At 38.7% G+C, this 21,515-nt stretch overlaps 1 protein-coding gene across 2 annotated transcripts in view; it reads right to left on the bottom strand.

The window, feature by feature from the left end:
* Nucleotides 1–21,515, bottom strand: part of AUH (AU RNA binding methylglutaconyl-CoA hydratase) — a 193,701-nt gene that overhangs the window by 133,003 nt on the left and 39,183 nt on the right. For both annotated transcript variants that reach the window (XM_052644957.1, XM_052644956.1), the window contains exon 4: nucleotides 207–293. In XM_052644957.1, coding sequence (XP_052500917.1) covers nucleotides 207–293 — 87 coding nt within the window. The remainder of the gene's footprint in view (nucleotides 1–206; nucleotides 294–21,515) is intronic.

Here is a 21,515-nt window from a genome sequence, read left to right as displayed (position 1 = left end):
ACAGTGTGCAACTTTTAAAATCCAATGTTTGGGAACACATGTAAGAATTAAAGATTTTAAAATTAAAAAAATAAAAAACTTAAAAAATAAAAAAATAAATTAAATAAAAACAAAAAAACAAAAAAAACTTTAAAAAAATAAATAAATAAAATCCAATATTTAAGGTCACTTTAACCATGTTAAAAGGACAATTTAATTGTACTTACCAATTTCATTAATCATTGCTCTTATTTTGGAGACAAAAGGACCAACTTCACTGGAACTCATTTTGGCTCTTTCCTTAAGATCAGCACCTGCAAAGTATTTTATTTACGAATATAACCTAGTTAAAATTTTAAAGCAATGAACTGAACATTACATAAGATTCACATAAAACTTGAAGATAGACTGGATTTATCTATCAAAGGAATCATATTCTCTAAGCATTTCTTCATCAGCATCAGATTGAACAAAATACTTGCTTGTCTATACATCTACCAAGCACTGAAAGGAATGCTTCTCAAACTCTCATGTCAGGACCCCTTTGTACTCTTAGAGGAAGAGGTACTGTTAAGATTATACATGTATCTATCCATAGTATTCTATTAGAAAATGAACCCAATTAAAATTTTTAATTATTTATCCACTGAATACAAATAAATCCATTCATGTCAACATAAATGACTACAGATTGATGCCACTTTCTTGGTTCCTGACAAGATGCTGGCAGTTCTATCCACCATTGCTTCTGCCCCATCAGTGCAAATGCCAACCCAATGAAACGTGCAAATCACACCTTACTGCTATGAAAATCACTGTTATTTTATGGATGCCTGACTTGGTGACTGCAGATCACATCTGAGAATCACTGACTTGAAAATATATACAAACCAACAATTTCATAATTATGAGTTTACCATAGAATCGTAACTTTGAAACAGTTAATAAACATAATTACTTCCTTAAGGGATCATTTGGGGCTTCTCTCATAGCTCAGTGGGCAAAGAATCCACCTGCAATGCAGGAGACTCCGGTTCGATTCCTGGGTCGGGAAGATCCGCTGGAGAGGGATAGGCTACCCACTCCAGTATTCTGGCCTGGAGAATTCCATGGACTATAGAGTCCATGGGGTCACAAAGAGTCAGACACGACTGAGCAACTTTCCCTTCATTTTCAAGGGATCGTTCCTTTGTGGTTCAACAAAGACATTCTTTTTAGTAAAATTAAACCCTCTGAAAAAAGGTAGGTCCTCATTTAAATAAATAGACAAATAAAAAACAAAGTAAAATTACAGCATAGAAGGTACCTACTCAGCTACCTACACTCGTACAAGCCAATTATGAGTTGATCAGGACTAGTGCAACAAACAAGTAGCAGCTGAAGCTGAGACATTCTGAGCCCATACACTTCCTGTGGAACTGAGAACTGCAGCTGATAAAACCCATATCCTAGAACCCATATCCCCTCCTTCTGGGGCCTCCCTCCCATCCCCGCATCCCACATCCCCCGCACCTCTCCCATCCTACCCCTCTCGGTTATCCCAGAGCCCCAGGCTAAGCTCCCTGTGTTACATGGCAGCTTCTCACCAGCCGGCTGTTTTACACATGGGAGTCTTGCCTGGAAAATCCCATGGACGGAGGAGCCTGGTAGGCTGCAGTCCATGGGGTGGCTAAGAGTCAGGCACGAGTGAGCAACTTCCCTTTCACTTTTCACTTTCATGCATTGGAGAAAGAAATGGCAACCCACTCAGTATTCTTGCCTGGAGAATCCCAGGGACAGAGGAGCCTAGTGGGCTGACGTCTACGGGGTCACACGGGGTCGGACACAACTGAAGTGACTTTCGGCTTAAGTTAAGTGGTGGGAACTCAATATGGTGGGGCTTCCCTTATAGCTCAGTTGGTAAAGAATCCGTCTGCAATGCAAGAGACCTGGGTTCAATTCCTGGGTCCGGAAGATCCCCTGGAGATGGAAATGGCAACCCACTCCAGTATTCTTGCCTGGAAAATCCCATGGACAGAGGAGCCTGGCGGGCTACAGTCCATGAAGTCACAACAGTTGGACATGACTTAGCGACTAAATAAAGACTAATATGGTAGTCTTGTTTTTTGGATGTCTGATATATGTCTTCATAGTTAATTTTTCCCGTGAAGAATTAAAATTTAGCATCAAAGAAAAATGTTAGTAGTGCCAAAGGAATTCTAAACTAGTAGGATATATTTGTTAAAGAAATAATGGTTCGATTCACTATCATTTAACATGAAGAATATAATTTTAAATTCAGAATATAAAATGCTGCCCAGTGCATGTTAGGTAACACATACTGGCTAATAAGCAGCTACATGTAGTATGATATGAGGGAAGGGAGTAGACAGGAGAGGAGCCAACGCCATGAAGTAAAAGCTGATGGGATAGATAGGGACTCTGAGGAAGTCGTCCTGAAGAAGCCCTCATAACTGAGCCACAGGATCCATCATGTCCTCGGACCCCAGGGCACCACGAGGGTACCCTCTAACACACTAACGAGAGCTCCGACTGGGGGTCTTATCAACATTCTGACCCTGTGACCAGGCAGCATGCCTGAAAACCACTCTCAGGTTTAAAAGACAAAGCTGCTAGAAACCATGCCAGCAACTAAAGGGAATCAAGGTTTCCTCTTAACATATGTAGCCCATTTACCTGCACACTAGACCCAGCAGAGAAGTATAGAAGACGTGTCTGATTATGGAATGCAGCTTTATCCACACAACTGTGTGAGACAGAAAATGAATGGCTTTAAAGTGGGGAAAGAAACTAACTGCCAATCTAGAATTCTAATCTAATCAAACCTATCCTTCAAAATGATGGTGAATAAAAACATTTTACAGGCCAGCTCACAGACACATCCTCAAACACACCATCAGGCCCAAGCTAAAAAAGCACTAAAGGGAATTCACTTCAGGCAGACCATCAGAGTAGAGTTTTAAAACTTGTTTTATACCGCTTATAAGAGATATTCTTAAAACATAAGGGCACTGACTGGCTAAAGTAAAAGTGTAAAAAAATGCAAACGCTAACCAAGAGAACTTGTAAAGTTATCTTCATCTCTGACAAGAGAAGTAAGGCAAGAAATATTGCTCAACCAGAGGGTTATTTTATAGTAAGAAACATGATCCATCACAAAAGACGTAAAAATTCTAAAATGGCATACATAAAAAGACAGCCCCCAAATAAAGCAAAAATTCACAGAACCAAAATGAAAAAACTGTCACACCTACAACTACAGTGGACTCTAATAGACCTTTCACAGTAACTGATAAAGCAGTCAAATATTCCTATCAAAAAATAAAAAACAGGAAAAAAGTCCCAAACCAGGAGAAAAGAAATAGCAAACACTGGAGCAAAAAAAACTTTTAGTAGAAAACAAATGTATGAGAGAAAAATCAAAACAGTCAGCTTTTGAAAAAAACTAAAATAAATAACAGATCTTTTAGCAAGATGGATCACAGATAATCAGAGAAGGCACAAGTCTCAACTGAGAATGAAAAGGACAGTAATACTAAGGACTTCACAGACAATAAAACTATTAACAATTCTGACTCCATGAATTTGAAAAATGACATGAAATGAATAAATTCCTAGGAAAACACAACTTATTAAAATTGACAAAGAAACAGAAAATCTGAAAATGCAAATAAATACTTTAAAAACTGAATATGTAAAAACTTTCCTACAGAGAAAACTGCATGCCCATATGGCTACAAAAGTAAATTATTCCAAAAATATAATGAAAAACATTTGCCATCAATCTTAAATGATTATATGAAAAACAGTAAAACAAAAACTTGACAAGAACATCATAAGAAAAACAATGAGAGACCAATTTTTCCCATAAGGTCTCAAAATCATAAACAAAATAGCAGTATATCATACCTACTAGTAACATACATGTATTAAGACCAATTTATACTCAAGCCAAGATTTAAGACTGGTTTAATATTAGAATTTTTAATTTAAGAAATTAAGAAAGATGAAAATCATACAAATTTTCAGTAGAAAATTAGCTGACAGAATTCAACACTCATTCCTTAACACCTTCATTGATGTCATAATTTACTTAAAATTCAGTCATTTAAAATACACAATTCAGTATTTTTTAGTAAATTTAGAGAGCTGTACAACAACATTCAGAAAACTAAGATCATGGCATCTGGTTCCATCACTTCATGGGCAATAGATGGGAAAACAGTGGAAACAGTGTCAGACTTTATCTTTTTGGGCTCCAAAATCACTGCAGATGGTGACTGAAGCCATGAAATTAAAAGACACTTATTCCTTGGAAGGATAGTTATGACCAACCTAGATAGCATATTCAAAAGCAGAGACACTACTTTGCCAACAAAGGCCCGTCTAGTCAAGGCTATGGTTTTTCCAGTGGTCATGTATGGATGTGAGAGTTGGACTGTGAAGAAGGCTGAGCGCCAAAGAATTGATGCTTTTGAACTGTGGTGTTGGAGAAGACTCTTGAGAGTCCCTTGGACTGCAGGGAGATTCAACCAGCCCATTCTAAAAGAGATCAGTCCTGGTTGTTCTTTGGAAGGAACGATGCTAAAGCTGAACCTCCAGTACTTTGGCCACCTCATGCGAAGAGTTGACTCATTGGAAAAGACTCTGATGCTGGGAGGGATTGGGGGCAGGAGAAGAAGGGGACGACAGAGGATGAGATGGCTGGATGGCATCACGGACTCGATGGATGTGAGTTTGAGTGAACTCCAGGAGTTGGTGATAGACAGGGAGGCCTGGCATGCTGCGATTCATGGGGTCGCAAAGAGTCGGACACGCTGAGCGACTGAACTAAACTGAACTGATAACTACCACAACCTAGTTTTAGAATATTTCCATTATCACAAAAATGATTCCTCATACTCATATACAGTCACTCCCTGTTCTCACCTCTAGTCCCAAACTAATATATTTTCCTATAACTTTGCATTCTCTGGACATTTCATATAAATAAAACCCATACAATATATAGTCTTCCACTTCTTTCTTTCATACCACACAGTGTTTTTCAGGTTCATCCATGATATAAAGATGAATCAGTATCTTTTGTCTTTTTATTACCAAATAGAATTCATTGTAGAGACAGATATTTTGATTATCCAATCATTCATTGATGGACATCTGCACTATTTCTACTCTTTGGGTATTATGAAAAATATTACCATGAACACATCTGCATTCAAGTCTGTGTAGAGGAACTTTTTCATCTTCACCCAAAGACTCACTTGGGTAGAGTGGAACTGCTGAGCTATACTGTAAATTTCTATTTAATTTAAACAGGGACGGAAAAAAAAATAAAAAACCTGCCACTGCTTTCCATGATGGCTGCACCACTTCACATTCTTAGCAATGCATAAGGGTCTCTGTTGTCCTACAAGGACACTAGTCTGCCTTTTCATCATAGCCATTTTAGTGACATGATGTATTTATTATGGTTTTAAATTTGCATTTCCTGAATGACCAATGTGGCTTCCCTGGTAGCTCAGATGGTAAAGAATCTGCCTGCAATGTGGGAGACAGGGTTCAATCCCTGGGTCAGGAAGATCCACTGGAGAAGAGAAAGGCTACCCACTCCAGTATTCTTATCTGGAGAATTCCATGGACAGAGAAGCCCATGGGGTTCCAAAGAGTCGGACAGAAATGGGTGACTAATTTTTATTTAATGACAAATATGACAAACCTAGACAGCATATTAAAAAGCAGAGACATTACTTTGCTATAAAGGTTCATATAGTTAAAGCTATTGGTTTTTCTAGTAGTCATGTACGGATGTGAGAGCTGGACCATGAAAGGCTGAGCACTGAAGAATTTATGCTTTTGAACTATGGTGCTGGGGAAGATTCTTGAGAGTACCCTGAACAGCAAGGAGATCAAACCAGTTAATCCTAAAAGGAAATCAACCCTGAGTATTCACTGGAAGGACTGATGCCAAAGATGAAGTTCCAATACTGATATGAAGAGTTGACTCACTGGAAAAGACTTTTTTTTTTTTTTGAAAAGACTCATGCTAGGAAAGACTAAGGGCAGGAGAAAGGGAAAGTGAGAGGATGAGATGGTTGAATGTCATCACCATCTCAATGGACATGAGCTTGAGCAAACTCTGGGCAATAGTGAAGGACTGGGAAGCCTGGTGTGCTACACTCCATGGGGTCACAAGACGAACAGTACTTAGGAACTGAACAACAACAATGAGGTTATTAGTACCTTTTCAAGACACTTAACAGTCATTCACACAGTTGATTGAAATGTCTATTCAAATCTTCTGCTGTGCAATTTATTTGATTCTTAATCGGTTGTAAGAGTTATATCTTAAATAAAAGTCCTTCTTCAGAAAAATCATTTGGAAATATTTTCTCCTATCTGTGGCTTATCTTTTATTTTCTCCTATCTGTGGCTTATCTTTCAATAATTCTTGAGTTTTCAATTTTAATGAAATCCAGTTTATCAATATTTCTTTTATTATGCTTTTGCTGTCCTCTATAATCAACACACTCATTATTGAGAATTCATAGCAAACTAAGAACAAAAGAATCTTTTTTCATTTGTTAAAGAGTAAATACAAAATACCTATAAGCAACATCACCTTTAACAGTCAAAAACTTCCTCCCAATTATCAAGAATGAGGCAATGTATTCTTTATCATTTCTACAAATGTAAATAGGTGTATTAGTCTGTGTAATAAGAAAAATTTTAATTACAAAGATCATAAGAAAAAAAATAAAACTGTCCTTATTAGCAGATGAGTTAATTACAAATGAAGAATACTCAAAAGAATTTATAAATCATAAAAATAAGCTGGATACAGGTTCAATATACAGAAAGCAACTGTCTTTCTATATACTAGAAAAAGAAAATTTTTTAAAGATATCATCTACATAAACATTCAAAAATCAAAGAGCCAAGGAATAAATATAATAAAAAATGCATAAAATCTTGACACAAAAATATACAAGAGGACTTCCCTGATGGTCCCCTGGTTAAGAATCCACCTTCCAATGCTGGGAACGTGGGTTCAATCCCAGGCTGGGGACCTAGGAGCCCACATGCTGTGGGACAGCTAAGGGCTAGGCACCTCAACTAGAGACGTGCGCTGTAAACTACAGAGCACATATACACCCTGGAGTCCACACGCCACAACTAAAGAGAAGTGCATGGCACAAGACCTCACATAACCAAAATAAATAACTGGTTAAAAAAAAACTTACAAAGTCTCAATTATATAAGTCCTAAATAAATGGAGGGGCTTCTCTGGTGGCTAAGTGGTAAAGAATCCACTTGCCAATAAAGAGACCCAGGTTTGATCCCTGGGTCAGGAAGATTCCCTGAAGAAGGAAATGTAAACCCACTCCAGTATTCTTGCCTGGGAAATCCCATGGACAGAGGGACCTGGTGGGCTTCAGTCCATGGGGTCGCAAAAGAGTCAGACATGACCTAGTGGCACAACGATGATAAAATAAATGGAGGAATATATTGTGTTCATCATGTGTTAGAAGACTCCGTTCTAAAAGATGTAAATTCTCTCCAAATTAATAGATTCAATATGGTACCAATCAAAATCCTAAAGCTTCTTACAAGTTGACAAAGTAGATATGCAAAAGCCCAATAAATAAGCTTGAAGAAGAAAAAGTTGGAGAATTTATACTAAAATAAAATTATTATAAAGCTATAGTAAATAACAAATGTGATGTTTACTCAAAGATAGAGAAACAGAACAAAGGAACAGAACAGCAAGTCCAGAAAAGACCTGCTTGACTTATGACAAAGATGGCACTGCTAGAACATTTCAATAAATGAGGCTGGGACCACTGCAAAAGAGTCAAGCACGACTTGGGGACTCAGTTCCATTCAGTCGCTCAGTCGTGTCCAACTCTTTGCGACCTCACAGACTGCAACACGCCAGGCTTCCCTTTCCATCACCAACACTTGGAGCTTGCTCAAACTCATGTCCATTGAGTCGACGATGCTATCCAACCATCTCACCCTCTATCATCCCCTTCTCCTCCTGACTTCAAACTTTCCCAGCATCAGGGTCTTTTCAAATGAGTCAGTTCTTCACATCTGGTGGCCAAAGTATTGGAGTTTCAGCTTCAGCATCAGTCCTTCCAATGAATATTCAGGACTGATCTCCTTTAGGATGGACTTGTTGGATCTCTGTCAAGTCCAAGAGACTCTCAAGAGTCTTCTTCAACACCACAGTTCAAAAGCATCAACTCAGCTTTCTTTATAGTCCAACTCTCATACCCATACATAACTACTGGAAAAACCATAGCTTTGACTAGATGGACCTTTGTTAGCAAAATAATGTCTCTGCTTTTTAATATGCTGTCTAGGTTGTTCATAGCTTTTCTTCCAAGGAGTAAGCATCTTTTAATTTCATGGCTGCAATCACCATCTGCAGTGATTTTGGACCCCCCAAAATTAAAGTCTCTCACTGTTTCCATTGTTTCCCCATCTATTTGCCATGAAGTGATGGGACCAGATGCCATGATGTTAGTTTTCTGAATGTTAGGTTTTAAGCCAGCTTTTTCAGGGCCAAAGGCACTGTTGATGTTGTGATTTGTCTCCACTGCTGTATGATCCATTTTGAACTCAAATTTAAAAACTGCTTGGATTTGCTTTTTGTCTTATCATTATTTCTACAGTCTAAAATCATAAACATCAAGTAATAAGTCACTAGCAAAAAAAATAAAGCTGGAAATGAATATTAAAATGATGTACAACATAACCACATTTATTTAAAAATGTATTTCAACATAAAAACGGCCAAGTTCAACAACGCAAAATTGCAATTACTTTCGCACCAACCTAATACATTTCTAACTGTGGCCCACAGGACAAATGGCAGAACCTGGACTCATGAAGGCCTGTATTCTTCCCTCCTTACTCACGACTACCAATAAATCCTAATTTCCTTCCCCAAAAGACAAATGAAAAAAAAAAAAAAATTCCTGACCCCCATACACAATTACCTGATCCAGCTACCACCAATTTTCTCTTTTTTTAAATAAGCCAAACTCCTCAAAAGGGCTGTTCCAATCTCTCCTCTTACAGTATGTCTCTAAGTAAAAGGAACAAAAAGACAGTAAAAAATAAGTATAATAAATAACCTACGTAAAAAGTAATAAACGTTCAGGAGTAAAGCAATCAGGAAATGTGAAGCTGGAGTAGAAGACATGAACCACGCCACAATATTAAATAGTATGATCACACTGTTCTTACTGACAAAGTGTAATAAAATTCAGTGAGATCTCTGTAGTTTGTAAGTTCCTGATAATTTAATATTTGGTTCTAAGTTACATATTTTAATTACTTATATTGCTCCTGTACTGCAAACTCTTTTCAACTAAACATGCAGTAATTAGAAATGTAATACCCCAAGAAGACAATGCACAGAGTTAATACATTATTAAACAATTCTGAGAGAGTATCTATTTCATTTAAATATTATCCACTAAAATGGTCCTCTCTTAAAATTCTTGGGCTTTTTAAAAAAAATAAATTCCTTCTTTTGAATATGCTTTAGGAGTATTATGTAGTAAATTTCTACTTATTTATATTTGCCGTGGACTAGTCCAGTAAGATTTTCAAAAACTTATGGGAAGCAACTATCATGTTGTTTGTTGTATACTGCAGGATATCTAGCTTCCTTGGCTCCCAGTAATCAAATGACAGTAAAGCCCCTCAATCATCATGACAAGCAAAAATGCCTGCCCAAATTCCAGTATGTTCCCCACTGAGTGTTACAATCCCCCTTGAGATCTATTATCTAATATGGTAATATTCAGTGGTCTTTAACTTTTTTTGTTTCCATTACTGCTGCACAGAATTTTGAAACACAGTATACTCCCTTGAACATTTTTATACTGACAACTAAAATTTTTATAATTTAAGTTTAAATAGATGCTAGGTAAAGGCCCTAAGCCTGCGTACCACAGCTAGAGCCTGCAAACTGCAACTACTGAAGCCCACACGCGCTACAGCCCCTGCTCCACAACAAGAGAAGCCGGCACCGCGGTGAGAAGCACACACACTCCAACTGGAAAGCAGTCCATGCTCTCCACAACTAGAGAAAACTTGTGCACAGCACCAAAGACCTGGTGCAGCCAAAAATCAACAAATAAAAATGAATATACGTATAGTTTTTAAAAAAAAAAGTTGCCCAGATTGCAGTACACTATAAACACTGGCACCTTAAAATACAATCATCATTATCAATGTACCCAGCAGAATCTACATACCACAGTGACTGATTCTCAAAATCATTCATGTCTAAAACAACACACAAATCCTTGCTTAACAACAGAAATACCACATCATTTACTTTATGAACAATTTTATGAAGTGTTATATTCCTGTAACACTTCTCTGTGATTTTTTTGCTGGTATCATCAGCTTTTATTCTTAAAAATCTTCTTTTGATCACTCTGTCACATTTCTATGCAACAAAACATATATACAAATAGAATTGATTTTTATTAAATTCCTTGTAACCATGAAACACTACAAGTTTTCCTCTGGATTGACTTTTGATTACAAGTATAATTAGCATTCAGTTGATTGAAGCAAAAATGCACATCTGACAACTAGGTACTAAAAGTAAACTTTCTTGGAAAATGTTATCTCAATCAGACAGATGAGACTACCTGCCCTCCTTTTATTATTTCATATATGTATAAATGAAATCACTTATTGCTAGAATATTTCAGCAATGTCTCCCAATTCTTTCAACTCCTTTAGAGTCAGCTCTTGAAAAATCACATAGTAATCAAGAAGCATTTAACAATTCCATGAAAACTACACTGTCTTTAAATCATGCTGAAAACAAAGAATTGGACACTGCCAAAATAAGGATCCTAGTTGAAATTCTCAACGTGGGTACTGTAAACAGTTATTTTATGGCAATTCATAGCTTTCTCCCTCCCTGAAGCAAGGAAGCAAAAAAAAAGGAGGTGGGGGGGGGGGGGGGGGCAACTATGAAAGAGAAGATGGTAAAGTTAAACAACAGATCAGACTGAAAAGTTCCAAGAAAAAACTGCATATAAGTTGTATTATCAGCTAGATTCCTTTAAAACAATCTGTATCTCCGGAATGGCTAGAGGAGATCCCAGCCGCAGTCTGGGGGAATCACTGCTTTAAGTCATTTCCCTCAGAAATGTAGTTGCTGGGTCATGCGAAGTGCAAAGATCTTTAAAAGTTAATACCAAACTGTGTTTCCAAAGTATTTCCACCTCCACACACGATCACCAGCAGTGCACTGCTCTACATTATCACCAGTGCCTGGAACTGTCACACTTAGTTCCGCTCATCTAATGGGTGAGAAAAGGTGGCTTTAAGCAGCACTTTTCTCAATACAGTAAAAGATGAGATATCTCAATTTTGTAGAACATTACTGTACAGTGAACAAACTCATCATTTCAGAACTGTTTCAGTTTATGGACATGTGCTATCAATCCAAAGCACCGTGGTCTTCTGTGCTCCCACTCCAAATAGGCTTTAATCTCTTCCATGGAACCAAAACATCAGGTCAAGATAAGCAAGGATTTCCAGGTGCCTCAATCTGCATCTTAACCTCCAAAAAGCACCAGATGGAGTAGGCACTGTCCTGGGGAGCTGCCCATCTCAGATCAGAAGACGTATCCGTCTTCCTTTCTTGTACTGCTCTTGCACAGTGCTTGTAGCAGTGTTATCCTAGTCTCACAAAAACAGCTGAGAAAAGGTCTTTCTTTGTTACTTATCAAATAATATATGTAAGATTGGAATTATCTGTTCCATGAAACGTGTGAATAGAATATTCCTCTGCAGTCATGGAGACCGAGAGTTTTCAATGTTATAAGACTAGTTAAGTTTTCAATTTTTTAAGTCGGTTTTGGTTAAGTTTTATTTTCCAATAGTTTACCTAGTCCACTTAAAATATCAAATTCACGGACATCAGTTATTCTTAATATTATTTTACCAAATTAATCTCTGTGAAATGTATACCTATGGCATCCTTTTTCAATCTGAATATTGTTTAGTTATTCCCTCACCATTGATAAATCTTGATAAATCAGAAATTTGACTTTCTGACTTTCAAAGAACCAGCTTTGGACTTTATTATTCTTAGTACTTACTGAGTGTTTTCCATGTCATAAGTTTATGTTCATCTTCAGTTTCTTCCTTCTACTCTGAGTTTATTCTGTAATCACTTTTGTCATTTTTTTAAATTGGATTCTTAATTTATTCATCTTGAGCATTTATTCTTAAAGTACAATCTTAACTACATTACACAACTTTTAAAGTATTTTGTTAGAATTTAATTCTGAATATGTTCTAATTTACATTAAGATTCCTGTGTTGAGCTGTAAGTTATTTAGCAGTTATTTTAAATTTCCCCCTGTAGGGGACTTTTTCTAATTACCTTTTGTAAATGACTTGTATCTTAACTGCCTGTAGTCACAGAACTCAGTCTTTGAAATCTGTGGAGGCTTTACAGCCAAGCAGATGGCTAATTTTCATGAATATTTCATGTGCACTTGAAAGAGATGCACAGTCATCAACTGCTGAGGGCAACGATCCACACAGGTACAATATATTAACCCTCAGTAGGCCAGGAAAAATAATCAACACCCTTAATCAGCTGGGCTGATAAGAGTCTCTGTATTTTATTTAATATTTAGGTCATTTTATAAATAATTCACAGGTGTTTCCCAGGTGGCACAGTGGTAAAGAATCCGCCTGCCAATGCAAGCGATGAAGGTTTGATCTGCGAGTTGAGAAGATCCCCTGGAGAAGGAAATGGCAACCCACTCCAGTATTCTTGCTTGGGAAATCCTGTGGACAGAGAAGCACGGTGGGCTGTAGTCCGTGGGGTCCCAAAGAGTAGGATATGACTGAGCAACTAAGCACCCAGCACATAATTTACAGAAAAATAAAAGGATATAGTAAAAAAGCAAATTAACTGAAAAGTTTAATCGAAGTTTAAATACAGAAAATCCATATTGTGATTTAAATCCCAGGGATGGCGGAGCCTGGTGGGCTGCTGTCTATGGGGTCGCACGGAGTCGGACACGACTGAAGCGACTTAGCAGCAGCAGCAGCATGTACAGATATGTGTATGATACATACACATATCTACAAATGCATAATGTGTGTATATATACACTCACACACACCACACACACATACACACACAAACACACATAAAAAGAGCATGAAACTGGTCACCAACTGACATGCATGAATCTGGGACATACAGTTTTATAAAATCTGATTCCAGATTTCAATTATATCTCTACTAGACAATCATCACTTCTGCTTCTTGAATCTGCACCATAGAAATGCAGTGCTTTTTTAAAATTTTGATGTCCCATAAACTTGCTGAGAAAGACAGCCATATTATTTGTTCCTTGTCAATATTTATTTTTAGATTTATAAACATACATCAAAATGATCCAAGCCAATGTTCTGCTTTCTTTCCTAAATCATATATTCACTTCCTACCACCTTTGTATATACACTTTAATTCAACACTCTTCAATTATAAGCTGTATCAAGTAAATGTTCATGTACAACATTATATGTAATGCAAAAATAAGTCACATATTCTCTTAGCAAAACTGAAGAATCCAACTTCTTATCACAAAATACTGCAGAAACACGCTGGTCACTCATCAATTCTTGAGTTCAAAGAAAATCCATCTAGGATATTGCTAGTTGGTGACTCATAGTCTAAGACTTCACTCATATGATCAAGTTCACCATAATAACTAGGGCCTAGAGTCTGCTACCTCTGTTGACCATTATTTTACCCATTTAATAGCTGACATACCTTCCTCTGTCAACTTTTCTACTTTCGTACCATTACATGTAGAAAATGAAAACTATTAAATTCTCAGTTGTGTTCGATGAAAACTAAAATGACTACAAAGATGGTACCTCCAGACTTCATTCATATTTTCTTAAAATATGTGCAACTCTTGAGGTAATGTAATAAAATCAAAAATAATACAATAGTAATGACTTGACCTCTATAACATCTATCTAGATGATTCCATCATCCTTTCATTTTAGTCTTAATATAGTTGGGAGTAATTAAAGAGTGATGATAAAAATTATTCTAGGATAATAAAATTACCTATAACAGATAAAGTGATATAAGAACCCACAGCAGATTAGATTCATAAAAAGGTCCAAAGGACCCATACGGTATATACTATAAGAGAAAAGGAGTTTTAATTTTCTATTTTAAAGTAAGTTTTCTGTTCTTCAGAAGACCTCTAAGACAGAAAGAAAGCCATAAAGCATCAATCCAACAAATCCAAGTAGAACTGTTCAAAAAAGAAACTAGTAAACTAAATCTGGGTCCAAGGGACTCTGATGATAATAAGGGTTAAGTTTATTAAGCTATTCAAATATTCTTTCTTTCCATTCAAATAGGCTTTCTTTTTTCTTCTTTAATCTATTAATAGCTAAGAAAGGTACTAAAAAAAAAAATCCAATTATGGTGGTGGATATGTCCTTTTTTCCTTACAGTGACCTGAATTTTTACACTATATATTTTGAGGCTATTTCTAACTGCAGAGAAGTTCAGGCATCATTCTACCAGGGAAATTTAAATTTTTGTCATTATCTAGTGACCTTCTTTATCTCTAATAATTACTATTCTGATAAAAATTTGTTTGAAAACCTATTTCATTTGATATCAATACAGTTCTACCAGCTTTACCATCTTACTTTTAGTCAGTATTAGACTGGTATGTCTTTTTCTACTCAACTTTCAACATCCTTACGTTTCAGGTGTTTCTTATGAGTAGCTTAGTGATAATCTCTTAAGTCAGCTACTCCTCGTCTTCTAATTAAAGACTTGCATTCACCATATAGTAATAAATCTGAATGCATTTCTACAATCGCATTTGGGGATGTTTAGCCCAGTAGTTCTATTCCTTCTCCCACCATCTCCCTCTCTATTTTAACCCTGAGGGTTAAACACTCTAGGGGTTCCCAAAAATTTTGTGAGATTTACCTCCAAGAGCCTAACCAGTTTCTCAAAGTAAATAAGGGAGAAAAATCCCCTCTCCCTTCTGACAGAGCAAGAGGAAATGGAACCATTTTGAAAGACTCTGTCCTTAACAAAGTCTGCCTTCAGGGCAAAGTAATTAACCAAAGCCTAACTAACCAGCACGAAGGGAAATACCCAATTCCAGTCCATTCAGTCATCCAGTCCTCCAGTCCCGCCTAAGGGGTTAAAAAAAAAAGCACTGAGAAACACTTGTGAAGTTCCACTTCAGACGCACAGGCTCACTAAAAGCCTAACACTTAACCACAGCACTCCCCTTCCCTGCAACACCAGGCCCTACTGAAAAGCCTTTTAATCTTCTTGATGGCCCAACAGAATGTACTGGGTAAAGGACCTACCGTAAATAGACCAAGGTTGTAGGGTTTTCATTGTCATCTGTTTCTAGGAATCTTTTGATTTCCCGTCTTATTTCTTCAGTAATCTCATTATTTAGTAATGTATTATTTAATCTCTATGAGTGTATTTTTTGCAGTTTCTTTCCTGAATTGTTCAGTTCAGTCCAGTCCAGTCACTCAGTCGTGTCCAACTCTTTGCAAGCTCATGGACTGCAGCACATCAGACCTCCATGTGCATCACCAAACTCATATTCACTAAGTCAGTGATGCCATCGAACCATCTCATCCTCTGTCATCCCCTTCTCCTCCAACCTTCAATCCTTCCCAGCATCAGGGTCTTTTCAAATGAGTCACCTCTTCACATCAGGTGGCCAAAGTATTGGAGTTTCAGCTTCAACATCAGTCCTTCCAATGAACACCCCGGACTGATCTCCTTTAGGATGGCCTGGTTGGATCTCCTTGCAGTCCAAGGGACTCTCAAGAGTCTTCTCTAACACCACAGTTCAAAAGCATCAATTCTTCGGTGCTCAGCTTTCTTTATAGTTCAACTCTCACATCCATACATGACTACTGGAAAAACCATAGCCTTGACTAGAAAGACTTGTTGCCAAAGTAATGTCTCTGCTTTTTAATATGCTGTCTAGGTTGGTCATAGCTTTCCTTCCAAGAAGTAAGCATCTTTTAATTTCAATGCTGCAATCACCATCTGCAGTGATTTTGGAGCCCAAAAAAGTAAAGTCTGCCTCTGTTTCCCCATCTATTTGCCTGAGTTGATATCTAATCTCATAGTGTTGTGGTCAGAGAAGACAGCTGATATGATTTCAATTTTCTTAAATTTATTAAGGCTTGATTTGTAGCCAAGATGTGGTCTATCCTGGAGAATGTTCCATGTGCACTTGAGAAGAAAGTGTATTCTTCTGCATTCGGATGGAATGTCCTGAAGATTATCAATTAGGTTCATTTGGCCTCATGTTTCATATAAGGTTTGCGTTTCCTTATTGATTTTCTATATTGATGGTCTGTCCATTTGTGTAAGTGGGGTGTTAAAGTCCCCTACTATTATTGTGTCACTGTCAATTTCACCTCTTATGTCTGTTAGTGTTTGCCTTATGTACTGAGATGCTATGTTGGGTGCATAAACATTCACAATTGTTACGTCGTCTTCTTGGATTGTTCCCTTGATCATTATGTACTGTCCTTCTCTTATCTCTTGCATTATTCTTTAAAGTCTATGTTGTCTGAAATTAGAATTGCCACTCTGGCTTTCTTTTGGTTTCTATTTACATGGAATAACCTTTTCCATTCTTTTACTTTCAGACTATATGTGTCTCTAAGTCTGAAGTGGGTCTCTTGTAGGCAGTATATAAATGGGTCTTGCTTTTGTATCCATTCAGTCAGTCTGTATTTTTGGTTGGTGTATTTAATCTGTTTACATTTAAAGTAATTATTGATATCTATTTTTCTATTGGCATTTTCTTAATTGTTTTGGGTTTGTTTTTGTGGGTCTTTCCTTTTTCTTGTGATTACTGCCTAAATAAGTTCCTTCAGTACTTGTTAAAGCTGGTCTGGTAGTGGAAAATTCTCTGAAACATTTGCTTGTCTGTAAAGCTTTTGATTCCTCCATCAATTCTGAATGAGACCCCTGCCAGGTATAGTAATCTTGGTTGTAGACTTTATTCTTTCAGTACTTCAAATATATCCTGCCATTCCGTTCTGGCCTGCAAAGTTCCTGCTAAAAGATCCACTGTTAATGGTATGGGTTTTCCCTTTATGTTTCTTGTTCCTTTTCCCTTGCTGATTTTAACATTCTTCCTTTGTGTTTAATCTCTGTTAGCTTGATTAATGTGTGTCTAGACATGTCTCTCCTTGGGTTTATCCTATAACTGACTCTGCAAGGAACTGGAGCGATTTTGAGATACCCCACGTCCATGGGCAGAGAAGCCCCACGAAGATGGTAGGCGCTACAGTGGTGGCTGCGCAGTGCTGGAGAGGCAGCTACAAGGCACCAGAGCAACTCTGAGGAGATACCCCACGTCCAAGGGCAGAGAAGCCCCAACAAGATGGGAGGTGCTGGAGCAGCAGCTGCGCAGCACTGGAGTGACTTTGAGGAGATACCCCATGTCTAAGGGCAGAGAAGCCCCAGCAAGATGGGAGGAGGGGTGAAATCATGTTTAGAATCAAACCCCACACCCACCAGAGATCCTCAGAGGGCTCAAACAAACCTTGTGTGCACCAGGAACCACAGATCCCACAGAGACTGAGACAGAGCTGTGTCTGAGCGTCTCCCGTGGAAGTACGGGTCAGCAGTGGACTGCTGCAGGGCAGGGGCTCTGAGTGCAGTAGGCCTGGGTACAGCATAAGCCCTCCTGGAGGAGGTCGCCATCAACCCCACCATAGAGCCACCAGAACTTACACAGGACTGGGGAAACAGACTGTGGAAGGGCACAAACAGAACCTTGAGCGCACAAGGTCCCAGGAGAAAGGAGCAGTGACCCCAGAAGAGACTGACCAGACTTGCACATAAGTGTCCATAAGTCTCCAGTGGAGGCATGGGCCAGCAGTAGCCTGCTGCAGGGTTGGAGGCACTCAGTGCAGTGGTACATGCATGGGACCTTTTGAAAGAGGTCCCCATTATCTTCATTACCTCCACCATTGTTCAGGCTCAGGTCAAATAACAGAGAGGGAACACATCCCCGCCCATCAACAGAAAACTGAATTAAAGATTTACTGAGCATGGCCCCGCCCATCAGAACAAGACCCAGTTTCCTCCTTTGTCAGTCTCTCCCATTGGGAAGCTTCCATAAGCCTGTTATCCTTCCCCATCAGAGGGCAGACAGAATGATAACCACAGTCACAGAAAAATAACCAATCTGATCACATGGACCACGGCCTTGTCTATCTCAAAGAAACTATGAGTCATGCAGTGTAGGGTGAGCAAAGACAGACAGGTCACGGTGGAGAGTTCTGACAAAACGTGGCTCACTGGAGAAGGGAAAGGCAATCCACTTCAGTACTCTTGCCTTGAGAACCCCATGAACATCATGAAAAGGCAAAAGACAGGACACTGAAGATGAACTCCCCAGGCTGGTAGGTGTCCAATATGCTACTGGATATCAGTGGAGAAATAACCTCAGAAAGAATGAAGAGATGGAGTCAAAGCAAAAACAACACCCAGTTGTGGATGTGACTGGTGATGGAGTGAAGTCCAATGCTGTAAAGAGTAAGACTGCACAGGAACCTGGAAATATTAGGTCCATGAAATTAAGGCAAATCAGAAGTAGTCAAATAGGAGATGGCAAGAGTGAACATCGACATTTTAGGAATCAGTGAACTAAAATGGACTGGAATGGGTTAATTTAACTCAGATGACCATTATATCTACTACAGCGGGCAAGAACCCCTTAGAAGAAATGGAGTAGCCATCATAGTCAACAAAAGAGTCCAAAATGCAATACTTGGATGCAATCTCAAAAATGACAGAATAATCTCCGTTTCTTTCCAAGGAAAACCATTCAATATCACAGTAATCCAAGTCTATGCCCCGACCAGTAACACTGAAGAACCTGAACTTGAATGGTTCTATAAAGACCTACAAGACCTTCTAGAACTAACACTCAAAAAGATGTCTTTTTCATCATAGGGGACTGGAATGCAAAAGTAGGAAGTCAAGACATACCTGGTTCAGTTCAGTTCAGTCGCATAGTTGTGTCCAACTCTTTGCACCCCCATGAATCGCAGCACGCCAGCCTCCCTGTCTATCACCACCTCCCAGTGTTTACCCAAGCTCATACCCATTGAGTTGGTGATGTCATGCAACTATCTCTTCCTCTGTCATCCCCTTCTCCTTCACTAGATGGACCATTGTTGACAAAGTAATGTCTCTGCTTTTAAATATGCTACCTAGGTTGGTCATAACTTCCCTTCCAAGGATTAAGTGTCTTTCAATTTCATAGCTGCAATCACCATTTGCAGTGATGTTGGAGCCAAAAAAAATAAAGTCTGACACTGTTTCCCCATCTATTTCCCATGAAGTGATGGGACCAGATGCCATGATCTTAGTTTTCTGAATGTTGAGCTTTAAGCCACTTTTCCACTCTCTTCCTTCACTTTTATCAAGAGGCTTTTTAGTTCCTCTTCACTTTCTGCCATAAGAATGGTGTCATCTGCATATCTGAGGTTATTGATATTTCTCGCGGCAATCTCGATTCCAGCTTGTGCTTCTTCCAGCCCAGCGTTTCTCATGATGTACTCTGCACAGAAGTAAAATAAGCAGGGTGACAATACACAACCTTGTACTCCTTTCACTGCAGCCATGAAATTAAAAGACGCTTACTTCTTGGAAGGAAAGTTATGACCAACCTAGATAGCATATTCAAAAGCAGAAACATTACTTTGCCAACAAAGGTCCATCTAAGTCAAGGCTATGGTTTTTCCAGTGGTCATGTATGGATGTGAGAGTTGGACTGTGAAGAAAGCTGAGTGCTGAAGAATTGATGCTTTTGAACTGTGGTGTTGGAGAAGACTCTTGAGAGTCCCTTGGACTGCAAGGAGATCCAACCAGTCCATTCTGAAGGAGATCAGCCCTGGGATTTCTTTGGAAGGAATGATGCTAAAGCTGAAACTTCAGTACTTTGCCACCTTATATGAAGACCTGGCTCATTGGAAAAGACTCTGATGCTGGGAAGGATTGGGGACAGGAGGAGAAAGGGACGACAGAGGATGAGATGGCTGGATGGCATCACTGACTCGATGGATGTGAGCCTGAGTGAACTCCGGGAGTTGGTGATGGACAGGGAGGCCTGGCGTGCTGTGATTCATCGGGTCGCAAAGAGTCGGACACAACTGAGTGACTGAACTGAACTGAACTGAACTGAACTGCTTTTCCTATTTGGAACCAGTCTGTTGTTCCATGTCCAGTTCTAACTGTTGCTTCCTGACCTGCATACAGGTTTCTCAAGAGGCAGGTCAGATGATCTGGTATTCCCATCTCTTTCAGAATTTTCCATAATTTATTGTGATCCACACAGTCAAAGGCTTTGGCATAATCAATAAAGCAAAAATAGATGTTTTTCTGGAACTCTCCTGCTTTTTCCATGATCCAGCACATGTTGGCAATTTGATCTCTGGTTCCTCTGCCTTTTCTAAAACCAGCTTGAATATCTGAAGTTCACAGTACATGTACTGCTGAAGCCTGGCTCAGAGAATTTTGAGCATTACTTTACTAGCGTGTGAGATGAGTGCAATTGTGTGGTAGTTCGAGCATTCTTTGGCATTGCCTTTCTTTGGAATTGGAATGAAAACTGACCTTTTCCAGTCCTGTGGCCACTGCTGAGTTTTCCAAATTTGCTGGCATATTGAGGGCAGCACTTTCACAGCATCATCTTTTACGATTTGAAATAGCTCCACTGGGATTCCATCGCCTCCACTGGCTTCGTTCATAGTGATGCTTTCTAAGGCCCACTTGACTTCACAATCCAAGATGTCTGGCTCTAGATGAGTGATCATACCATCGTGATTATCTGGGTCATGAAGATCTTTTTTGTACAGTTCTGTGTATTCTTGCCATCTCTTCTTAATATCTTCTGCTTCTGTTAGATCCCTACCATTTCTGTCCTTTTTAAGCCCATCTTTTCATGAAATGTTCCCTTGGTATCTCTAATTTTCTTGAAGACATCTCTAGTCTTTCCCATTCTGTTGCTTTCCTCTATTTCTTTGCATTGATCGCAGAAGGCTTTTCTATCTCTCCTTGCTATTCTTTAGAACTCTGCATTCAGATGGGAATATCTTTCCTTTTCTCCCTTGCTTTTTGCTTTTCTTTTCACAGCTACTTGTAAGGCCTCCTCAGACAGCCATTTTGCCTTTTTGCATTTTTTTGCCATGGGGATGGTCTTGATCCCTGTCTCCTGTGCTACGTCACGAACCTACATCCATAGTTCATCAGGCACTCAGTCTATCACATCTAGTCCCTTAAATCTATTTCTCACTTCCACTGTATAATCATAAGAGATTTGATTTAGGTCATACCTGAATGGTCTAGTGGTTTTCCCTACTTTCTTTTATTTAAGTATGAATTTGGCAATAAGGAGTTCATGATCTGAGCCACAGTC

This window comes from Budorcas taxicolor, chromosome 8, assembly GCF_023091745.1.
Source record: "Budorcas taxicolor isolate Tak-1 chromosome 8, Takin1.1, whole genome shotgun sequence".
NCBI classification, from domain to species: Eukaryota; Metazoa; Chordata; class Mammalia; order Artiodactyla; family Bovidae; genus Budorcas; species Budorcas taxicolor.
Note: the sequence above shows the minus strand (reverse complement) of the source record. Positions and strands in the feature narration are given on the sequence as shown.